This window comes from Pararge aegeria, chromosome 20 (genome assembly GCF_905163445.1).
Source record: "Pararge aegeria chromosome 20, ilParAegt1.1, whole genome shotgun sequence".
NCBI classification, from domain to species: domain Eukaryota; kingdom Metazoa; phylum Arthropoda; class Insecta; order Lepidoptera; family Nymphalidae; genus Pararge; species Pararge aegeria.
In genome coordinates this window covers 16,383,824-16,407,422 of record NC_053199.1, presented here as the reverse complement: position 1 = coordinate 16,407,422, position 23,599 = coordinate 16,383,824, and the positions used below count along the sequence as shown (strand labels likewise).

Genomic DNA, 23,599 nt, shown 5'->3' with positions numbered 1-23,599 from the left:
GTAATCATCAATTTGTCTGCCCAGAGTTGTTTATGAGGAAACGTTGGGAGAAGCCTTTAGTCCAGCAGTGGACTGTTAAATGCTATTGATAAAATTAAATATAAAAACTCACCCATCTCCCTTATAACCGGTATCGCAAAGACACATAAATGACCCATCAGTATTAGTGCAGTTGGCTCGTGGATGGCATCCTCCATTGTTGGTGAGGCACTCGTCTACATCTTCACATTCCGTGCCATCACCCCTCCAACCGTCGCGGCAACGGCATTGGAAAGAACCCTGAGAAAGTTCACCTGTCGGATTACATCTGGGCATTTGGAAATATTAACATGAACGTGACGAATCAATGAGACAAAAAAAAAGTATTGAATATAATTATTGCTTTAGGTAATAGTGCCGTTAATAATGAACACAATTATCTAATATAAACTAAATTCGCATGCCTAAAAGTAATGCTGTTCTTTTGCACGAAGACGATACTTATAAAGATGGTACCACGCTAAGAAACGATTGTTACATCTTGTTTCTAGTAGAAATCTGTGTAAAATAGAATCAGCACCAGTTAACCATTCTTCCACTCTATCCCACACGAACTCCAAAAAAGAGATTTCTTATTCAATTTGGCAACCTCCATATTATTGAACTGATCTGTTGTAACAATCTTACCTCGAAAATAGGAGAAATAGAAATAGAAATAGTATTTATTTGCTTGAATAACTTTTCTAGTCATCGTTCAAACGGGTGAGAAAAAAAGTAAAATTTCCAAGAGTTATTTCTTAAATTTGATACTGTGGACCAAAACTATGCCTTTTCCGGCTCTGAGCTTCTACCATCGAGGTAGTTGACTGTTCATAAAGCGAGCATTTATAAATAACACTTACTGGCAAGTTAATACAATCAGCAGACGGGTGACAGTCACAAGTGCCTAACTCGCATTCATCATCATCAGTACAAGCTGGGCCCTGTTCTGGCTTCACGGAGTACCCGTCAGGGCAGCGGCAGACGAAACTGCCGATAGTGTTACGGCATTCACCTGCACCGCACAAATCTGGTATCTGAAATAGATGGATCTCTAGATGAATAGGAGTACCAAAAGTATAAATTAATATATAATCAGATTTCTTTAGCCCACTACCCACTATTAGTATATACTATTATTAGAAAATGAAATAAAGAAGCCTGTCAATAAATAATCGACCATTGAGAACGCTGCTAATAGGTGCTGAGGAAAATAGACTATGCTAACATCAAATCGACGGTACACGGCACGGCCTTATTATAAAGACTCACGTCCGAACATTCGTCGACGTCAAGACACGTGGGTTTTGTATCCTCTGGTGACGGAAGCAGCCCTTCTCCGCAAGTACAGATGTATGAGCCAGGCGTATTTCTGCACACTCCACCGCCACAAGCTCTAGCCCCACCACTACATTCATCTATGTCACGACATGTTCGCCCGTCTGCACGTAAATGCCAGCCATCCCTGAAATAAATATATTAGCAATTCATCATTTTACATACATCTTGATATGGTGGGGTGTCGAGACAGCCTGTGCTTCCCAATCATAAATATTAATTATCATTACAATACTATTTATATAAAAGGTGTAATATTATATTTGTATGATATTTTTATCAAAGGTGTTACTTTCTGTTAGCTGGTTATACGTCTAAATTCTCAATAGTATCGCAGAAAGGATGAACGCTGGAGTCCTAAGATGCTGGACAGAAAACGAGTTGCAGGTAATCGATAAAAAGCAGGGATAAAGCAGCATGAAACCGTATCTACGTCTAGAAGTGGCCGATCTTTGTTAGAGATGATGATGACGTTTCAACTTACCATAGGATAATTGGTGATTCCCACCAAGACAATTTACTAAGCAAAACAATTTCGTTAAACACCAAAGTTGGCGACCATCTTAACAGAAAACTTTTGTTCACCCACCGAACCAACCAAAATTTTATAAAATGGGACCGAATAGTTGTCAAACATTCCTAGCAAAATAATGAAGGAATATTACAAATCTTATATATCATTCTCGAACCTGCAAGTACAGTGATAAGAGCCGGGCGTATTGACACATTCGTGTTGGCAGCGCGTAGGATCTTCGGTACACTCATCGATATCGTCGCAGTGGGACTTGACAGTGGATTGTGCGTAACCCTCGTCACACACACACTGGTATGTGCCCATCTGATTCTCGCAGGCGCCGTTGCTGCAGATACCTACAGAATCAAAAAAGTCATGTAAACCAACGTACGTACCCCACGTACGTTTGTTTTTCTGGTATAAAAACAAGCCTATATTACTCTCTCTTCCTTTAACTGACTCTATGCCAAAAGCAAATAATTGGTTGCTTAGTTTGGGTGCAAACGAAGGACAAACAAATAAACAAACACACTTTCGCATTTATAATATTTGTAAGGATAGGGTAAACTATTACCCTGACTTACCCGAAGTAATGGAGCACTCGTCGATGTCCTTGCAAGAGAGACGGTCAGGCGCCAACTCCATGCCAGTTGCACACTCACAACGGAAAGACCCTGGAGTGTTGACGCAACGACCTCCGCGGCATAGCGCTCGATTCTCTACGCACTCGTTGACATCTATGGAAAAATGTTAGTTGATAGATTCATTTCTTCGTGTACTTACATTTTGAAAGCTCAATAGCTCTACCAACTTTTAGGGATAATCATCTCATACATTCTATACGTCATTATCACCGCTTCACCGCACTGTTTTTGATGACCTTCCTGGCGCAACGGTGAGCTGTGTGAATTTAAGTAGGAGGTCCTGGGTTCGATTCCCGGAGGGCCAATTATCTGGTGGGAGGCTAGTTACCGCCCTACCGACAAAAACATGCCGCTAAGCGATTACGTGTTCCGGTGCTATGTCGCGTAGAAACCGATTAGTGGTATGAATACCATGCTCCCCGGTTAGCCCGCTAATATCCCAGACTGCATCATCACTTACCATAAGGTGAGATTGTCAAGAGCTAACTTGAAGCGGAATAAAAAAAACTACAGTGCTCACTGCTGCCCCAGGAAGGTCCTCAAAAATCACTTCTTTTCAGCGGAATGTTTGGTGCATAAAAATCAGAAGGTATTTGATAAGACCAAAATTTGGTCCATCATAAATATAAAGTTTAACCTAGTTTCCATCAAGTCGCTTCTTGTTCTGGTCAAAAACAAAGTCAACTTACCCACACACACTTTGGACAGCTCATCGGTGGTGTACCCGGGGCGACATTGGCAGGTGAAGCTTCCCTCCGTGTTGCGGCACTCGCCGGCGCCGCACACGTCGTCCACAATCTCGCACTCGTCTACGTCCACGCACGTGTGATTCTTTGAATCCTAGAAAATAAGCAAACACAGGTTGGATAGATTACGTTTTTGAGAATACCCATTAATCATCCCCACCCTATTAATCCCCACCTTTGTATTGTATTTTTTCAAATTCAAATTCAAATTCAAATTCATTTATTTCAAGTAGGCCTACTTTATAAGCACTTTTGAAACGTCAAGTATGCATGTTTGTGTGACTCTACCACCGGTTCGGAAAGCAGATTCTACCGAGAAGAGCCGGCAAGAAACTCAGTAGTTGCTCTTTTTTTTTATTGCTTGGTAGTTGATCTTTTATTTATTGCGGGGACGCCTGCCATTGGGTGACCTGTCCTATGCACGAGTAAGTATCATTCCAACCTTTTCCCCTATATCCTCACCATAGTAGTGTGCACAGGTCTTCCCTCGCAAGCACAAGACCCCGCACCAAATTCCAATCGATTAGCCATTTAGTTGCATTTATGGACGATACATGTATCTAATGTCTTTTGTTTGTTAGTGTGAGTGTTGTTTTGTTTTTCTTTTTTATAAGTAATAGGTTGTTTTTCTTTCATTTTATCAGCAGAGGGGTGTAGTAGTTTTATTGAATACCTCGATAACGCATGTTGAATTAGCCAGTTATGTTTGTATACAATGTTACTCCTTAGTTTAGTTGACTATTATGAATGTGTTTTATTTGCAGACCGTTGGCTTTTGGTGATAAAATAAAATATAATAAATGTCCGGGAATAAGCATGGCGGTGGATACCGACGCTTAACTCCGAGCTGGAACTGAGAATTTTTATACAGAAACCCTTTTATAAGACCTAATCCAATAATCAATCACAGAACCATGTAAACCGTAGTATTAGTCTTTCTTCATTTCAAAGTTAAGTTCAATTATTTAAATCCCCTTTCCAATGGTAAATATGCTACTCCGAGCAAACTTTTACCTAATAAACCTGTTAACCCAAGACAAAATTAAGAATATATGTAATAGTTACTTCTGAGCACGAAAAATACAACGTACCTTTTCATATCCAGGGAAGCAATCACAAGTAAATGTCCCAAGCATGTTCCTACACCTCCCATGGCCACACAGACCAGGGAACGCGGCGCACTCATTAACCTCCATCTGTCCGGGTATAACTCCCGGGCCAACTCCACCAGGTCCCCAACTATCAGTTCCGTTTCCCCAATTTCCGCCATCAATGTCCCATCCATCCCCTGTCCCGTCGCCGCCACCGCCAGTTTGGCTCCAAATGTCTGTCCTATTAGGGCCACCGGGTACCGGCCGGTCCCAAATCGTTGAAGGGTACTCGCCATCAGAAATGCATAAGTCGCGATAGGAATCCGTGCCTGGTGAAAATTAAAAGAAATTTAAAATTTAAATACATCCGAGGATACTAAGGAATAGATGAAACCATTTAAATAACATTATCAACTGAATATTTAACTATATTTAAAAACCGAATATTTTTATTTTACAATAAATATAATAGCTTCATTCTGGGTGTACAAAGTACCATAACATGGTATTTAATATCATGCTTCAAAATTTATTTTAAGAATTAATATCAATAAGCAAATAATTACATGAATTATGCATGAAAATTTAAATTTTGAAAAATTATCTGAAGCCAACGTCTCATTACTTATGGGGTTGAACAAGATAATAATAGAACCTTTTTTTGGACACGCTTCGCAGCGGCTGTCCCCCCAGGCCTTGCCGAGCGAGGAGCAGCAGCAGATGGCCTTGTAGACCACCACCTGCAATGGGTTCGAGCACCGGCCTCCGACGTAATCCGTGTAACAATACTCGCGACGAGTATCGACACAACGATTGCCTGAAAAAAAAAAAATTGGATAGAAGCAGGCGTTACTATGAAAATTAAGCATAATTTGTTATACACTCATTTGTCATACACATATTTGTGTATATACTCAGCGAAAAGCAGTGGGATGCCACATGTATTTCCTATTTTTTTATTATTATAACAAACATTAAAATTGATAATTATGATAAATTCTATTAATCTACTAATTATTCTTTTAAGGAATAACTTTAATACTTAGGGTTCTGCTTTAGCCTCTATATACTCAGTGTTTTATCTGCTAGTTCTCTCGGTAACTTATTATATATTATAGGCGCTATATTTAGATTGCTTAGTGAAGCAAATTTGGTTTTTCCTTCTTAAATTATCAGTAAATCTAATATCATTACAAAATAGAAGTTGGAAATTTTAGTGTTAGCATGATCAATAATTTTCTGTTACCAGCCGCATCAAGAGTCAGTCCAGGGGGGCATTCGCAGCGATAGGAGCCATCCGTGTTAACGCACTGGCCTCCGATGCAAAGCTCAGGGGTCAGCATGCACTCGTCAACATCACGGCAAGTCGCTCCATCCAACTAACAGAAACACAGAATTAACTGAATTCAATCGTATATAATTAACTTTTCTGAGATTTCACGTTTCTATATCGCCCTCATCCCACCCATGATATAAATAATAGTAAAGGTATCATCATCTTTCCCAAGCACACTCCACTCCATGCCCACTAGAGTCTGGTTTTCTCGCATATGCGTGATGGTTTCAGAGGTTTAACGAATATGCGGAATTCAAAGCTGGGACCCAGGGATTAAGATGCTCTTTAAGGGTGGATAATTCTACTTCCCTTACTCCTTTCTCAGAACTTAACTTAACATTTTTGGATTACTAAAATTTGAGTCTACTATTTTATCTAAAAGTGTTTTAAACGTTTTATACAATTCAATTACCGAGCGCCTCTAAAAAATAAACATTATTGAATTCTCGAACCTTAGCGAATCCTTTCGGGCAGGGGCAGTCGTCGGGTTCACACGGTTCGCAGGGGGAGCCCCACGCCAGGCCCACGCTGCAACAGCATTCTTGCCTGAGCAAAGGTTTCGGTGCTGCTGCTTCGCATTGGCCATCTACAACTCTCCGCCAGCATGACCCTCGGCGATTATCTAGAAAGGTTACGTTTTCGAGCAAATGTTTAAAAGTGGAAACAACTTTTTCAATCTAGACACGAGACTGACCGTTTAAAATTGATCGTTTAGAAATTTGGTGTTAGAGTTATCCTCCGATGATCCCTGCATTTTATAACAAGAAGTAAGGTCAATAACGACGCCTGGCTTACAAATCTGAAACTCTTCTTATCACTAGAGATCCATGACTCTACGGATGGACAGATGAACACTGTTTGGACTCTATTTTGCTTTGAAGCTTTTGCCATAAGTTGCCAAGGAAGCAATTCGTAGAACCGAATACAACTGACGCCTTGCATAGCATTCCAGTATGGTAACTCTGCTCAGGTAGACAATTAAGAACAAAAGTGTATTTGTGTAAGTCCTAAGTGTCAGCAAAACAAACAAAACAGTTTTGTGCGTTTTAAGTCATTAACTATCATTTGCTTCAACGGTGAAGGAAAACGTCGTAAGGAAACCTGCATGCCTGAGAAGTCCACATAATGTCTTTAAAGGTGTGTGGAGTCCACCAATCCACACTGGGCCAGCGTGGTAGACTACGGCCTTAATCCCTTCTCATTGTGGGAGGAGACCCATGTTCTGTTGTGGGCCGGTAAAGGGGTGATGTAATGATGATGAAATAAAATTTTAGCTTACCAACACAATGCTGTCCAGTAGTATCCAGTACAAAACCATGTTCGCATTCACATTCGTAACTGCCGTGGGTGTTAATACATCGGCCATTGTCGCAAGGGTTGGATTGTTCTGAAAACAAAATGAAATTGGCGTTGCACAACGGCATTTCAGCATTGAGCTTAACCGCTTAATTTAAAAGAGTTGATAAAGGTAGATGTTGAACAGAATAAATTAGGTTATTTGAAATTTTTTTATTTTTTTATTTTATAAAGACTGGATAGCAAGGGTAACCAATGCCATATCATAATAGTTTTATATAACAATACAAGATTGGAATCTTGTATTGCATTTCATTGATTGCGTTTTATATTTAAAAAATACTACATCAGAATCTAAAATCCTAAGAATTTTATGTTTAAAAGACAATTAGGTAGTTACTATTAATAATTTATTCATGTAATGAAATTGCCAAGCAGTGCAATGATTTCGATTGTGTGACAATTATTATTATGAGTTGTTAAAGAATTAAATTATTATACATTTCTAGGTATATGAGCTGGTTTAAATATATTTACTAAAAAAAATTTTGAAACTGTATTCTTTATTACATTTCTGTGAACACTTACTAAATATCCCTATTGTAAATTCAGAAAAGAAAATTTTGAAAAATAAATACTAAGTAATTTATATGAAATCTTTCACTTCGTTAATCAAAACTTTACAATATTTGACCCTTTAACAATATTTTTATACATCATAGAGATTGCTTTTCTCGAAATTAATGACAAGGCAATTAAGGTACCATAAGAACGGAAGACACCTCGCATAACCCAAGTGAAAAATTTCAAATCATTATCAAAAATGCGATCACATGACACTTGGCCTTAAGTTAGAAAGCCAATGCGTATGAGTCAGTGTGATGATACCACACAAAGTTGTAACCTGTTGTCACCGGGAACATGGGAGGGATATCCCCCCTGTCATAATCCTTGACGAGGAAAACTAGCTCACCCTCGCATTCGTCAATGTCTCGGCAGATTTGCTCGTCCGGCTCGTATCGAGTGCCGGGCGGGCAAACACACGTGAAGCTGCCCATTGTGTTGCGGCACTGCCCGCCAGTGCAGTACTGCAATAAGACAACTGCTTTAGTGGCCATTCAATAAATAACTGTAATGGGACACCTTAGAAAGCTCAATGATAAAATTATGGATTAAAACCAAACACCCACACGCGCGTGCGTAAGTGTGTGTTTGTATTCTTATATTTGTTTTAGTGTGTGTATATGTGTATACACTCACACAACCATACACACACATATACACCTATAATCTTTACATTGAACAAAAATTATGTCAGTTAATCTTAGCTCAACACATGTATTGGTTGCTATAATAATTGCGCGTCCCACAAAATAGGAATGAAATTTTGTTTGGTTTTATTTTATAATTCTACTCTACTTTAATGTAATAAAAGTGTACTTTATTACACACAATAAAAATGATGAAACTAAAGCTAAAGTATCAAATATGTTTCTAGATTGCGCAAAATGTTTAACTTTGATAGCTCTATCAGTCTATAGATAAGAAATGAATTCTAATTTAACCTAGTCAACCTCAACTACTAATGTATAACTAGCGATATCACTCCTAGCGATATAACGATTATTATATCATATCCATAATATATAATCCCGATCAAAATTTGGAAATAGACTATACGAAAAAAAGGTTACTGTAACTTACCGACTGATGCATGTCGCACTCGTCGATATCCCTGCATATACCATCATGGTCTTGGTGGAAGCCAGAGTCGCAAATACACTTATACCCTGGTTCCAGGTTCTCGCACGTGCCATGAGGACAAATGCCCGGGATCATGGTGCATTCGTTAATGTCGCCTCCACCGTTGTCTTTACTTGGGCCCTCTGGGCACAGAATCTCGTAATCTTTGCTGTCATGTGCTGGACAGGGTTTGCAAGATACGCCCCAACCAAGATGCAATCCTGGAAAGGTTTTCAATATTGTTACTGTTGGAAAACCACAGCCTTTAAGGTAAGGGATAGTTATTTCTTTAACCAAATCTGAACAAAGTGCAGGCTTGTTGTTGGTGTAAATCTCCACGCATAGTAAATACGTCCCACGAAAGCTGAAAAGGTGACAGGTCATTGCGCTTTTATGCCCTTAATTGTTCAAAATAATGGCAATTTCTTATATTATTTTTCCAAAATGTTACCTTTGCTAGAACTGCAGCAGCACTGAGACTTCGTAACAGGCGTGGTACCAGGTCCAGTGCAGTGGCCTTCTTCGAATTTTTCGTAACACAAATCTTGAACTTCATCTGTAAGCAAACATTTTATACAATTTGTTACACTTTCAAAAAAAAATTACATTCATTTAAAACAAAGAATTATTATATCAAGGTTCATCATAAAGAGTTTGATACTATTATTTTTGAATATAAGTGGATGAAGAGGCCAATTTATTGACCTAACATCAGATTTCGGTGAAAAAATAATCAACTAACCAAGACAAGTCCTTCCATCATTACTAAGCGTGAATCCTGCAAGACATTCACAGCGGAAGGACCCAGGAGTGTTGTGACAGCGGCCATTTCGGCAGACCTTGAGCTCGGAGCATTCATCTACATCTATACAAGCGCTTCGATCAGGAGTCGGACGGTATCCAGCCTCACAAACGCATTGGAAGGAACCTTCGCCGTTGACACATCGTCCACCCTGAAAAATATGGTAATTGTAATTTAGTCAAAGACGTATACAAATATTACACCTCGTAGAAAGAAATGATAGAACAAGCCTGCTATTAAATTTTTTTTCAATTCTAAATTACTGAAGAAGAAAAAAAGTAACTTGAGAACACCCTATCCTTAATCCACGCGAAATCAAGGAACTACTAGATAAAGTAATTTTTTAAAGTGCTTGGAAACAATAGACTCTGCTTTCATCGGTATCCACGAGACAGTTACACAAGTTATTGTGAAATGGTAATTTTAGATAATTTTATTCTTGGCTTATGTCAGAAGTTCTGTTTTTGTGTCGGAAGAACCATAAATATTGGACGATTCAAAAATGCAAAAACTAATTTTGTATAGCTACTTTAAAAAACTATTTTTCCGTGACGCGTCGTCATCCAGAAAACATCACATACTGCTAAAAATTAATTCCAACAGTGTAAGTTCGGTGGTTTGTCTAAAGCATAAAAACTGTCAAACTGTTATCACATCATCTCTGGTTTCAATTACCTGACAAAGACTTTTATCAGCGCACTCGTCGATATCAGCGCAATATCCCGCAGGGATACGCGCGAAGCCAGGCTCGCAAACGCACTCATACCCTCCAGGGGTATTTCGGCATCGTCCTCGACGACAAACCCGCGGGTTGTCCGCACACTCGTCCACATCACGGCAGGCGTGGCCGGTCTCTGTTGGCTCGTAACCCGGGTTGCATGAGCACTCGTAACTGTTCAGGTTAAACAAATTATTGTAGTTCCAGTATCTTCTGAAGCGGTAGGAGATCCTCCAAGCAGTTGATGGAAAGCAAACTGAAAGGGATGGGCGTAGAGACTCACGGATTGACGGAGTATCTACTCCATCAGTGAGGGTTTCAGGAGGAAGCTATCCGCCGCCTTCGACAGAGAATTTGCTTAAACCCCGACGGCTGTGGAGCTTTTATAATGATGATGAATCTAACTGTCTGTCTCATTAATGGCACGGAACGTGGTACTAAATTTACAGGTGTTTGGTTTTCCTGCTAAGAAATACTCAGTATTATCGAGAATCTATGTTCAAAATCTGTTGTCTTTTAAGAGAAAGGATGCTATCATCTTAACTATATAGATCTATCTTACATTTTTACCGACCCTTAATAACTGGATTGTTTGACAGATTAAAGATGGAGTCCACATGGGTTCATACATGAGGATTTCGTCTCAAAAAGTTTGCAATTTTGGATTACCTTCCATCAATGTTGCTGCAGACTCCATTAGCGCACATGCCGCCATTGGTCAGTTCGCACTCGTTCATGTCGCTGCATCGGAGACCGTTCTCCACGGGGTCGAAACCAGGTGGGCATCTTGAATGCAAATATTTTTGTTTAAGTATTGGAAGACAAAATCATCTTTGTTTAGCACTTTTGCATAAACATTTATTTGTTGATTTTGATGAAATTTGGCACATATATAGCTTACATTCTGGAAACGGACGTAATATAATACTATTTATCCCAGAAAAGCATTCGGTTTCTGCGGTAATAAAAAAACAAACCGCTATTGGGATAATAATTCCAGATGAATGGCAAATAAATAAAGTATAAACCATTTTAATCATTCATTATGGGAAAAGAATAAAGGAATCTGAAGGCATTTCTTGTACACGCCATGCTTAAGATTATATATCATTTTGTTTCTATTATCTTATTGATTTTGTGAGTTTTTTTTATATTTTGAATGTACATAATAAGTGTAAACATATAAACTATGTGTGTATGTATATGTATTTGTATCGAAATATTGTATTTTGTATATTTTGTACCCTATAATTTAAATTAAGTACTGTTAGTTGTCTGGAAGAGATTGCTTTAGCAATAAGACCGCCTTTGCATATAAATGTTTGCGTAAATGTTATTTCGCGGTATATGATGTTGTTTTTAATGTATTTGTGTGCAATACTGTATAACTATCTATCTGTCTACTAAATCATTATAGTTGACAAGTACCAATAATTACAAAATAATAAAACATAAATAGCTATATAAATTAAGAATTAAAAAAAACATAGGTACATTTAATTATTATCGTAGACCACCCACTCTCTAATAACATTTAAGTTGTAGTGGGAGCTTAAGCGGATAATGTCATATTCGGTAACGTTGTATAGACGTACCTGCACTCGAAACTGCCCGGGTTGTTGATACACTGGCCACCCTTACAGTACTGCAGGGCGCACTCGTCGATGTCAATGCACGTGGGGTTGCCGTCCTGCTCTATCAGCTCTGCGCCGTCCCAGCATTGGCACTGATACCTAGAGAAAAATACAAAAACGCAGCATGTAGATAAATAAGTAAAAAACAGTTAACTGCTTTTAAAAAAGCTCTAGGTCAGAATAAAGCCCTATTGAATATAATAGTCCATAATACGAACATAAACACATCGCCATCTAGCCTCAAAATAAGCTTGTTTTATTGGCACTATTGTTTTATTGGCATATTGATGACTGATGAATATTTTGATGATTGTTAAAATATTCATCAGTTATCTTACTAACACAATTTTTTTTTAATAAATATACTATGACAATACACACACCGCCATCTAGCCCCAAAGTAAGCTTAGCTTGTGTTATGGGAACTAAGATGACTGATGAATATTTTTATGAGTAATATACATAAATACTTAGAATATGCATATAAACACCCAGACACTGAAAAATATTACGCCCATCACATAAACATTTTCCAATAGTGGGAATCGAACCCACAGCCTTGGGCTCAGAAAGCAGGGTCGCTGCAAACTGCGCCAATCGGCCATCTTATAATAATACTTAAAATAAATAATTATAATATACAGATAAACACCCACACACTGAAAAACACTCATGTCCATCACACGAACATTTTCCAGTTATAAGAGTCGAACAAACATTCGGCTGTTATTTAAATAAATAAATATACCACGATAACACACACATCGCCGTCTACCCCCAAATTAAGCGTAGGGTGTGTTGTGAATTTAATAATAAACATAATATACATACAAACACCCAGACACTGAAAAACATTTATGTTCATCACACAAATATTTTCAAGTTTTAGGAATGGAAGCCACAGCCTTGGATCCAAAAAGGTTTGCTGCCCCCTGCGCTAATTGGCCGTCAAGAATCGCCGTTATTAATATTTTAATTTCTTTAAAAACGTAGAATGAGAAAAAGGCAACAAGTCAAATATCATCGTCAGGGAGATCGAAAACAAAGCTTAGCGTTTCTTCCGTTTGATTCATCAACGTGCCTGATAATTCTTCCTCATCACCAACAGTCAATGTCCTCACCCAATATCCTTATCAACGCAGTTCCCAAGTCCACAGATGCCGTTCCTCAACATGCACTCGTTGATCTTGGCGATGTGCGCAGGCTCCCTGCCGCCGCCGCCACCACCACCACCGATGCCACCACCACTCGTGTCGTTGCGCTTCCAGTCAGGTGGTATTATACCGCCACCGCACAGGTGGGTCCATTCAACTGCAATTTACAAAAAAAAAGTTTGAATACCTTCTAATAAACGATATGATATGATCACTAATAACCCAATACCCACTACACTACAATTGGCCCAGGATCACAAATGTAACCTTCCTGCTTTGTGGCTACCCTGGTCAAAAACCATAAGATTTTGGAACTCCTTACGAAAACGAAACGCTGGCCAAGTGTAGATTGGTAGACTCGACACGCCATCGAGAACATTACGGATAATTCTCAGTATGTTTTAATTATCATAATGTACCTATTCCTTCGATGTTAAGTGGTTTAGGTATATGAAAACGTATAACTCCGAAAAGTTTGAAGTGCGTGCCAGGGCACAAACTCGGTTCCTCGAAAGGAATCTCTCGAAAATAAATGAATACTCACTTGAACCTCTCGGTGGGCAAGGAGTACACAGGTCACCCCAAGCTCGCCCCATGTTATAACCGCAGCAGCAATCCCTGTTCGACAGCGGCATCGGCAGTCTGTCCGCACATTCGCCCGTATCTCCTAAATACGTGAAGCAACTTCCCACGCGACCATCTGAAATAAATATTAATATCTATAAGAGAATTTGTAAAGACGTATAAAAAACAAAAGTCATGATTGTCAACCTATTGGTATACTTCACACGCCTTTGAGAACATTATGGAAAACTCTCAGGCATGCAGATTTCCTCAACACGGTAAACAAGTGATATTTAATTGCTTGAATAAAAAAAGCACATAACTCCGAAAAGTAAGAGGTGCGTGCCGGATCTCGAACTCCGAAGACGAGATGTAAACCACAAAGCTATGACCTCCAAAAGAGAAAATCATTAAGAGTAAAACTAGTACTAGAGGTACAGTACTACTAGAGCATTTAATTCTACACTTTTGGTTGCCTGGAACTCCTGGATGGGATCGTCTTATAGCGTAAGGCGCTACGCTCTATATATAGTATTTGTATTTTTGCGAATTTTCTTTGTGGGTGTACAATGAAAGTATAATCATTCATTCATTCAAACGGTAGTTATAGTTATACCCCAAACTTCATGCTATACTAGTAAAAGTAATAAGTCATTAAACAGCTCTTTAATGATTTTAACTCTTATAGTTAATAAATAATAAATAAATAAATATACTACGACAATACACACATCGCCATCTAGCCCCAAAGTAAGCGTAGCTTGTGTTATGGGTACTGAGACAGCTGATGAATATTTTTTTATGAATATAATATACATAAATACTTATAATATACAGATAAACACCCAGACATTGAAAAACATTCATGTTCATCACACAAACATTCTCCAGTTGTGGGAATCGAACCCACGGCCTTGGACTCAGAAAGCAGGGTCGCTGCCCACTGCGCCACTGGGCCGTCAAATGTTAATTTACATGTTAGTTAGACAGGAGCTAAAGAAGTTTATTCGAAAGGCCAAGTTTTATAGAAAAATACAAAATTAATTAATAATAAGTTATTACCTATACAAAACTTTTTATCAGGGCTCGGAATGAAGTGGGGGTTGCAAAGGCAGTAGTAGTCGCCCTCCGTATTCACACATTTTCCATTCTAAAACATAAAATCATAAACAGATTAAAATAAATCATGCAAGCAAGTTTCCTCAATGTGTTTTCCTTCTCCTTTAAAGCATGTTTTATATAATTGCTGTAATTAAAATACACATATAACTTCGAATAGTCAATCAGTCGAAAAACTACGCTAAATTTACTGTGCAATCTATTACTAGTAGTCAAAGTGATTTCCTATTGTATATTCTCGAGGTACGTGTTTAATCCCCGAAGACCTTCTTCAGATCTACGAAATAGAAAAATGGAACAAACTAGAAGCTTCAACTTTTAAGACTAAAAAAAAGTTTAGATAAAAAAGGTTCATCAGAGAAAAAAATAGGATATACGATGCAAAAATATGGAGAATTTTTTGTATATTGCTTAAAGAACTTTGAATGTATCACACAAATATAAAGATGTCGGATTATTTTTGGTGGCGCCCAACGTGGGGCCAATTGAAAATAACTTTAAAAAAGGTTTCACGTGCTACATACCGGGCATATATCAGGATCCTCACACTCATCAATGTCCTCACAGTTATTGCTGACCCTGTGCCGCCTCTGGCCCGGTGGACACTCGCAAGCGAACGACCCGATTGAGTTAATACACCTGCCTCCTTCGCACAGGCCTGGTACAGCGGCGCATTCATCTATGTCCTGCGAAGAATTAACAATACATATAGTATACATAACCATTAATAACGGCCCATTTCAGGGCGCGTCTAGACTCCGAACGAGACGGGATTTGAAAACACAACAGAGCTCTTACAGGCGTGCACGTTTCCTCTCGATCTTTTCCAGCTCCGTTAAAGCAAGTTATTTAGTAATTGCAGATAACGCACATAACTTCGAAAAGTTAGTGTTTAAACACTATATTACTATTGATTAATTTTGTTTAGATTACTTAATTGTATTTTTTTATACAAGTACCCACAAAGAAAGAAAACTACTGTAGTATACAAACGCTACCAGAATGCCAATTAAATTTTACGTATAGAGAGTTGTATACAAACCTCTATACGAAAATAAATTATAAAGATATTGCAATCTTTTCAAAACGAACATACTATGTAGAATAGCACTGTATAAATGTTTAATGTAGTATTATGAGTGTCCTAAATAAAATATCACCTGGCACTCCTTAGTAGCCAAATTCCTCAAATGCCCAGTAGGACAGTCCAGATCACCGCATCTTTCGCAGGGATGTCCCCACGCTACTCCCACTGTGGCACAGCACAGCTGTTTAGTGCACACCACTCCTTCTAATGCTCCCGTACATAATGCTCCTCTTGTGTCAGTGTAGCAGGGCCCTAGAACAAAAAGACTTTTAATCTCATTCAGGAATATCTCAGAATAAAACAGTACGCCAAAATGAGACATGCATCAAAAAATTAACTCTTAAATCCAATATAATCTTTATAATTTTGGTGGTAGACATTGCAAGTCACAAGTTGCAATCTAAATTTTTGAATTGTCAGGAGATTCTAATTAACCGTCTTGCTTGAATGAACAATTCAGACTTTTCCAGAAGTGTCCTAGTTGAACATCAGACTTACCTGTCCGCCTGTCGATTTCACAACGTGTGCCTGAAAGGCCGTGGAAGCACACGCATCTATCGGGTGCTATGCATCTTCCTCCGTGGAGACATGGTTCGCGGCAGATCGCTGCAACATTAATATTCATCAAAGTCTAGTAGACATCGCCTTAGACAAATTGGACCTTACTTAAGTCCTAATTATTGTTCCTAAGTATAAACTGAAAATTCTGACATTCCAGATAGGGAGTTTTGTTGAATTTGTAAAGATAAAATATTTAATTGGAAAGAACAAACAAAAAATTTAAAGGCTAAACATTAGACTAAACATTAAATATACGAAAGCTTACGTTCTGTACAAAATTCCCCACTCCAGCCAGGAGCACAGCTGCAGGTACCATTCGAGCAAGTACCGCCATTCATACAAATTCTTCTACATCCACCTCTCGTCCGTGCTGTGAATATAAGTACAAAATAATTAAAAAATTACATTTAAATAAGTTATGCAAATAGTTCTATTGCAGTATAGTGTGAAGAGTTATGAGATCTCACGTAGAGTGTCTAAACTTCCAACTCTACATACCTTTTCATTTCGTTACAACAAAAACTGTTATGTAACACAAAAGTAACGAACAGTCGATACATTTTTCACCTGACGCCCATGTAAGTGTAGCGAAAACTCTACACATTAGTTAAAATATGTGGCTTGATCACATATTTTACTAATGTGTAGAGTTTGTTAAGTTAGGCCTTGTAAAGTCAAGGCGTAAATAGTTAGAAGCTTAGCTCTCATCATCATCATCATCATCACATCAACCGATAGACGTCCACTGCTGGACATAGGTCTTTTGTAGGGAGTTCCAAGTTCCACGATTCTGAGCCGCTTGGATCCAACGGCTACCTGCGACGCGCTTAATGTCGTCTGTCCACCTCGTTGGGGGTCGACCAACGCTGCGCTTACCAGTACGGGGCTGCCATTCCAGCACCTTGGGACCCCAACGTCCATCCTTTCTCCGAACTATGTGCCCGGCCCATTGCCACTTAAGCTTCGCGACTCGTTGAGCTATGTCGGTAACTTTGGTTCTTCTACGAATCTCCACATTTCTGATTCGATCGCGTAGAGATACTCCGAGCATAGCTCTCTCCATCGCCCGCTGAGTGACTCTAAGCCTTCTTATGAGGCCCATAGTTAACGACCATGTTTCAGAGCCATAGGTCATCACTGGCAACACGCACTGTTCGAAGACTTTCGTCTTCAGGCACTGAGGGATTTCTGACGAAAAGATGGCACGGAGTTTCCCGAACGCTGCCCATCCGAGTTGGATTCGGCGGTTCACCTCCTTCTCGAAATTGGACCTACCTAACTGGATCGTGTGTCCTAGGTATACGTATTCGTCAACAATTTCGAGTGCAGTGTTCTCAACGATTACTGGTTGAAGCGGAACATAAGCATTAGACATAATCTTCGTCTTGCTCATGTTCATTCGTAGGCCAACCTGTTGAGAAGCTCTGCTGAGGCCATCGAGCATCGTATTTAGGTCTCCCAGAGTCTCTGCCATTATGACTACATCGTCGGCAAACCGAAGTTGAGTGATGTACTCGCCGTTAATGTTGATGCCAAGTCCGTTCCATTCCAGAAGCTTAAAGACGTCCTCCAACGCAGCGGTAAATAGTTTCGGGGAGATAACATCTCCCTGTCGCACGCCTAGAAGCTTAGCTCTGCATGAGATCTAATAACTTTTAGACAGTAGGAATTTTTATTTTGGTCTTTGGCTACATTTTACATGACAAAATCTTTTTGGTGGGATACAAATTTTACAAAATTAATTAAGCCAAGGTACTAAGAAGGTAGAGTAAAGGTAGTATTTCTAACCAGGGTAAGGATATAGCCCGCCCCCTCCGCAAGAAGGTGCTTCTACACCACCAGGACACCTGCACATATTCGGTGCCACACAAGAACCCGGCGAGCCGCAGTCTGGCCGGCACAAAGCTGGAAAGATACAATATGTTTATAACGATTCTAATGCGCTTCGATCTCTTCCGAATCTCATTTATGCCATATCCTTAACAGATTAACCCGCTACCATCTTATACTATCATAATTTGCCACCAGGTAAGAATGCAGTCAAGGGTTAACTTGTAGTGGAATAAAAATGCATACCAACATACTTTCCACGATTACAGTTCCTTGACTGGGTGTCCTGTAACTAATACTTTATACACTGACAATTATTGATTACAGTATTAGTTAAAAAGTCCCTTATCTTTGAAGGCCCCAAATTTTATAATAAAATACCTATACCTATGAAAAATGTAAACTTAACTTCTTATATATTAAGTAATACCAATAAATTTAAAGACGAATACATTGAATGAGTAGATAATAGTATAATTGAAATAGCTTAGTCTAATGGCGAAGTGTATTAATTTATTATAGAAAATTATGTTTCCTATGTAAGTGACTTAGTCATTTTTATGGGAATAAATGTCTTTAAACCTAAACCTCAGCCCACAAATAAAATATTAGAATAAGATTTGCAACTTACGAACTACACATAATAAAGAGTTTGGCCTTGAGGTCCATCCGGGACAGCAATGCGTGCTGTTGCGCGTGCGGCACACGTGTGGACTGAAACAAAAAAGTGTTAACTTTGATATTGTAAGACTTGAGTTATTAGACAAGAGATGAAATTGAACAGTCTTCCAAAAATCTAACATTCAACATTTATGAATATTTGAGGAACCTTTCTTGTCTTTCGTTGATAATCGCTGAATACATACCCATTCTGTTTGCGTGTCGCTTTAACCTCCACTGTCACAAGAAACCTTTTTTCTTTGACACTAGAGGTTAGGGGGGGGCTATGGGTTTTTAACTTGGTTCTCATAATCGGTCAACCACCATTCATCCCGTAACATCTGACAAATGACGGATTCTATTTGTCTATGAATGAATAATAATGAAAGCGCCTATATTGATTACGAACGCCAATGTAAGACGAAATCCCAGAAACATTGATAAAATAAGCAATGAAATAATAAATAAATAAATATACTACGACACTATCGTATACGCGTATCGTGTACGTATACGCTTACTTTGGGACTACACACATCGCCATGTAGTCCCAAAGTAAGCGTAGCTTGTGCTACGGGTACTAAGATAACTGATGAATATTTTTATGAATAATATACATAAATACTTATAATATACAAATATAACACCCAGATACTTAAAAACATTCGTGTTCATCACACAAACATTTTCCAGTTGTGGGAATCGAACCCACAGCCTTGACGCAGGAAAGCAGAGTCGCTGCTCACTGCGCCAATCGGTCATATATTGGTCAACCACCATTCATCTGTCTATGAATGAATAAAGCGGCATGGCGGCTGTATCGTCCCCTAGAGAAGCGCGAAGCGTAAGACGAAATACCAGAATCATTGTTAAAATAAGTTATGAAAGCTAAAAGCTTGTATAATTTCGCGCCTTTATAATTTCTTAGCGCACTTATAACGTCTTTAGGAATATCATAGTTCCGCCTACACTATGATCTCCCTAAAGACGAAGACATTTTTTCGAACAGAACTCAACCTAACAAAAATGCAAATGACGTAATCAGCATTTACTTCCACCATTAAAAAAACGCGTGCAGCAACACGATGGGTTAGCAACGTGATATAAGTGTAACTTTTTAAACGCTATTGTTAGTCTCAAAATATGAATTATATAAGATCTAACTTTGACTTTCTTACCACCTGGATTTTATAGATAAGATACGGAGTACTATGACAGAAATAAGTTATGTAATCAATAAAAGACTAACAACACTTGTATACGAGTAGGTGTTAACGTTGTTAACGACAGCCTTGCAATGCTTCATCAGCTGTCCAAATTAAAGCATCATAATCAATTCTTCACGGTTTTTGAAACGATCTGAAATGTAGGTCAGATAGCCTAATCGAGAAGCGGATGTCTAGTAAGGGATCTAATTATGTTCCGGCTCCTTTTGCGCCTCGCTCTCTGAACATAAAGAACACTTACGATACTATTTTGAATGTTCATACACCATTTCCTAATCTAATGTTTCTGCTACGAGTATATGAGATCTTTAAAAAATAATAAATAGGCGCGTGGAAATCAAAAATAACCTGGTGGCAATCAATCGTGTTTGAATAACTGCAAATCGCTATTTTCATATTACCTAATAGTGGGCAAACGAGCAAGCGGGTCACCCGATGTAAAGTTATCACTGCCGCCCATGAACATCTGCAACACCACAGGAGCCACCAACCAGCTTGTAAGGAATTTAAGCACAGCACAGGAGGTTTTAGGGACACATAGGACTTTGTTCCACAAGTTGCAAATGCGCAGTAGAAATATAAAGTATATTAAACCGTAAATAACTAAACTTTTGTTTTACGTTCCCAAATCAGCTGTTACTTGAAGTCTTTACCAACACTACGAAGCATTCGACACAACTAAAACCTTGCAATAAGTCACTCTTCAATTTCTAATTTAATTCCATAGTCTTTGCATATTCATGAATACCGAATGGCTAACACTACTAAAGCTGAAATGCGCATTTTAGCAAATTTCATCCATTTATTTGTTCAATGATCCTCAAGCATTACATAATCATGAAATTTCGCAAAGTATCGCCTGCTTCTACCCAATTTAGTTTTGTTTTTAATTTTGATAATATAAGTTTGAAAAGTACAGGCGAAGATAAACATTCATTGAGAGCGAGCAAAAATTACAATAATATACCTATTCAATGAAGTCCAGATAAAAGAGATAAAGCAAAGTAGAACCACGTTTGAGCTCAATATCACTGCCGAATACTATAGTAAGATAATACGGCGTGGGTGGTCTCACATTGCTGATTTTCACGCTTTGTATTTAACTCACAATTTTGGGAGCTGAACTAAAGAGCGGAACGAAGCCAGGTTCAGTGGGACAGGTTATTTCACCAAGGCCGTCTCACATAATAGCCCCGAAGGGTTAATTGTGTGAATGTCCCGTGCTTAGTGATCCTGTGAACCGTGAATGCGTTAAAATTGCAAACGTGAATGGCTAATTGTCTGCAAAATGTGTCAGGGCTTTTATAGTGCATTAGATTTGATGCATTAGCTGTAATACATGTGATTGTAAATTCAGGTGCATGTTTAAATTGGCCTGAGGTTCACTTGCCTAACAGATCATCAGGGTATCAATTTTGTAATGACGGCCCAAAAAGGAACTACAAGGATATCGTTCGTTTACGGTGTTCTTATAAGATGAGATATCAACTGCATAACGGAACAGATACTTATGATGGCATTGGCATCGATGGTGGACAGATTGTTTTAAAAGCTGTTCTCACTGAATTTTTGTATCATCTTCCGCCGCTTCTGTACGGATTTACTAATAAATGGTCTTTTTAAAAATAAATGATGACTTAATTGTGTTTGGAATAATATCTGGAAAACACCTCAATTTTAATTTCTCTGAAGATTATTGATGGCTTAAGCTAAGTTAGCGAAGCTTTCTGAATTCTGTAACATTCAATTTAAATATAAAGTAATTAAATTTTTTTTTACCTAAAATGACTGATGTCACGTCAAAGAATTGTTGGACAACTTACATTTACTTACGCCAAGAATATAAACTTAGGATCTGTGCACACAAAATATTTATTTTTCATGAATTGTGTGTGTGCTTTCCATAAAGGACATGATGACATTTAGCTTAATTTGCTACAATCTGTGATCACTAGTCAAATCTTAATGGTACGGTTTATAATTTCTTCAATCTTTATACACCACATTAAACCCATTTCCAAATGCAATTTTTACGTATGTTGCGCTATAACACCGGAGTATCTTCAGGAGATGTTGTCTTTATAATGCACAATTGCTAAATCATTTACAAAGTAAAGCGGGGTAGGTAGAGTGCAAACTGCGACGAGTACCATCCGTCGTGCACATAGAGAATTGCGAGTTCTAAATATTCATCGTACGTCCACGTGCTGCAGGATCGATGCTCCCGCGATTAGCGCGGGGCTGCATTCTCTCACTCATTGAACGTGAGTCACGTTTCTTGGAATCAAACGATCCCCGCCAGATTCGCGACCATTTCCATAAGCGCGCCCGATCTTGATTTATACGTGAACTATTTAAACATAGGACTAAGTACAGTGAGATTAGGAAATTGGAATTACAAATGGCTGCATTTCTTACCGCATTTCTGTTTGCGATACTATTTGAAAAACGAACCTTCATAGTTGGAATAAGACTACGATTAATTTCAAGTTGAAGAATTCTCAGTTCTTCCAGAAGCTTTTTATGAATGCTGAGCATTTCAGGTTTATAAGCAAAGAAGGTAAGTTTTTTGATCTTTTGGAATGGAAGGAAAATATGCAAAGCCATCCCTAAAACTTGTAACGGAGTGAAATGTACATTTTATGTGGAGCAACTATTTTTTGCATGTGCTGCGTCCTTTTTATTGGTAGAAATTACTGCTTTTTTGCAACTTTATTAGAGATACTATGTGTTACTTACTACGAGCCTTAAAAGAAGAGTACGGGTCACTCAGTGAGCAATGAAGAGAACTAAGCGGCAAATATCTCTGCGTGTTAAAATTAGAAATGAGATGACTTAGAAGCACTAAATTTAACGAATCTGAAATGGCATTGTGCGGGGCACATAGCTCGGAGAACCGATGGACGTTGGAGTCCCAAGGTGCTAGAATGGCAACCCTGGTCAGCTAAACGCAGTATAGTTAACTGCCAACGAGGTGGACAGACGACGTCAAACGTGTCGCTGGAAGCCGCATGCAATGCAGCTGGATGCAGCTCAGGACTGTGGATTTTAGAACTCCATACAAATTTTTTAGATTTAGCAGTAGACGTCCATTGGATGAAATGTAGATAATGATGAATTAAAGATGCATCATGACACAGAAGCAGGGTTTGGTAGCTCTGCTTCCGTGTCGTCACTGGCTGCAGACACTCACCCCACAAACTGCGTGTTGGCGCGGTCAGAGAGCGTGCGAGGCCAGTGGCGCGGGCGCGGCGTGCTGGCCAGGCGTGGGTCCGCTGCGGCACCGAGGAGCAGGGCTAGCGTCACTAGCAACACCCTCATCGCGCCACCATCACCCTGAAACAACGCTGCCGTTACAAACTTACATCACGACAACGAGTGACTACTAGTTAAATATTTTTTTAGAGATCACTAAATGATTTACCTAAAATGAATAAAATAATATGAAAAATAAACTTAGTTTTTTGCTATTAACGGCAATTATTAACATTTGCACTTCTGAGTGTTTACCCAAATCG

At 38.8% G+C, this 23,599-nt stretch overlaps 1 protein-coding gene across 4 annotated transcripts in view; it reads right to left on the bottom strand.

Annotated features, from left to right (window-relative positions):
• LOC120632568 (fibrillin-2-like) overlaps positions 1 to 23,599 on the bottom strand; it is an 88,778-nt gene that overhangs the window by 22,880 nt on the left and 42,299 nt on the right. For 3 of the 4 annotated variants that reach the window (XM_039902460.1, XM_039902463.1, XM_039902461.1), the window contains exons 2-29: positions 23,275 to 23,417; positions 18,827 to 18,909; positions 18,154 to 18,270; positions 16,631 to 16,735; positions 16,303 to 16,410; positions 15,878 to 16,056; positions 15,242 to 15,403; positions 14,661 to 14,748; positions 13,579 to 13,734; positions 13,002 to 13,191; positions 11,842 to 11,979; positions 10,916 to 11,032; positions 10,204 to 10,420; positions 9,469 to 9,679; positions 9,178 to 9,282; positions 8,688 to 8,947; positions 7,888 to 8,071; positions 6,967 to 7,074; positions 6,140 to 6,309; positions 5,598 to 5,730; positions 5,007 to 5,168; positions 4,352 to 4,680; positions 3,204 to 3,354; positions 2,455 to 2,607; positions 2,046 to 2,226; positions 1,291 to 1,483; positions 882 to 1,055; positions 113 to 279 (exon numbers count right to left, since the gene is read on the bottom strand). In XM_039902460.1, the coding sequence (XP_039758394.1) occupies positions 113 to 279; positions 882 to 1,055; positions 1,291 to 1,483; positions 2,046 to 2,226; positions 2,455 to 2,607; positions 3,204 to 3,354; positions 4,352 to 4,680; positions 5,007 to 5,168; positions 5,598 to 5,730; positions 6,140 to 6,309; positions 6,967 to 7,074; positions 7,888 to 8,071; positions 8,688 to 8,947; positions 9,178 to 9,282; positions 9,469 to 9,679; positions 10,204 to 10,420; positions 10,916 to 11,032; positions 11,842 to 11,979; positions 13,002 to 13,191; positions 13,579 to 13,734; positions 14,661 to 14,748; positions 15,242 to 15,403; positions 15,878 to 16,056; positions 16,303 to 16,410; positions 16,631 to 16,735; positions 18,154 to 18,270; positions 18,827 to 18,909; positions 23,275 to 23,417 (4,484 nt within the window). The remainder of the gene's footprint in view (positions 1 to 112; positions 280 to 881; positions 1,056 to 1,290; positions 1,484 to 2,045; positions 2,227 to 2,454; positions 2,608 to 3,203; positions 3,355 to 4,351; positions 4,681 to 5,006; positions 5,169 to 5,597; positions 5,731 to 6,139; positions 6,310 to 6,966; positions 7,075 to 7,887; positions 8,072 to 8,687; positions 8,948 to 9,177; positions 9,283 to 9,468; positions 9,680 to 10,203; positions 10,421 to 10,915; positions 11,033 to 11,841; positions 11,980 to 13,001; positions 13,192 to 13,578; positions 13,735 to 14,660; positions 14,749 to 15,241; positions 15,404 to 15,877; positions 16,057 to 16,302; positions 16,411 to 16,630; positions 16,736 to 18,153; positions 18,271 to 18,826; positions 18,910 to 23,274; positions 23,418 to 23,599) is intronic. The other variant, XM_039902462.1, reaches the window with a different exon arrangement.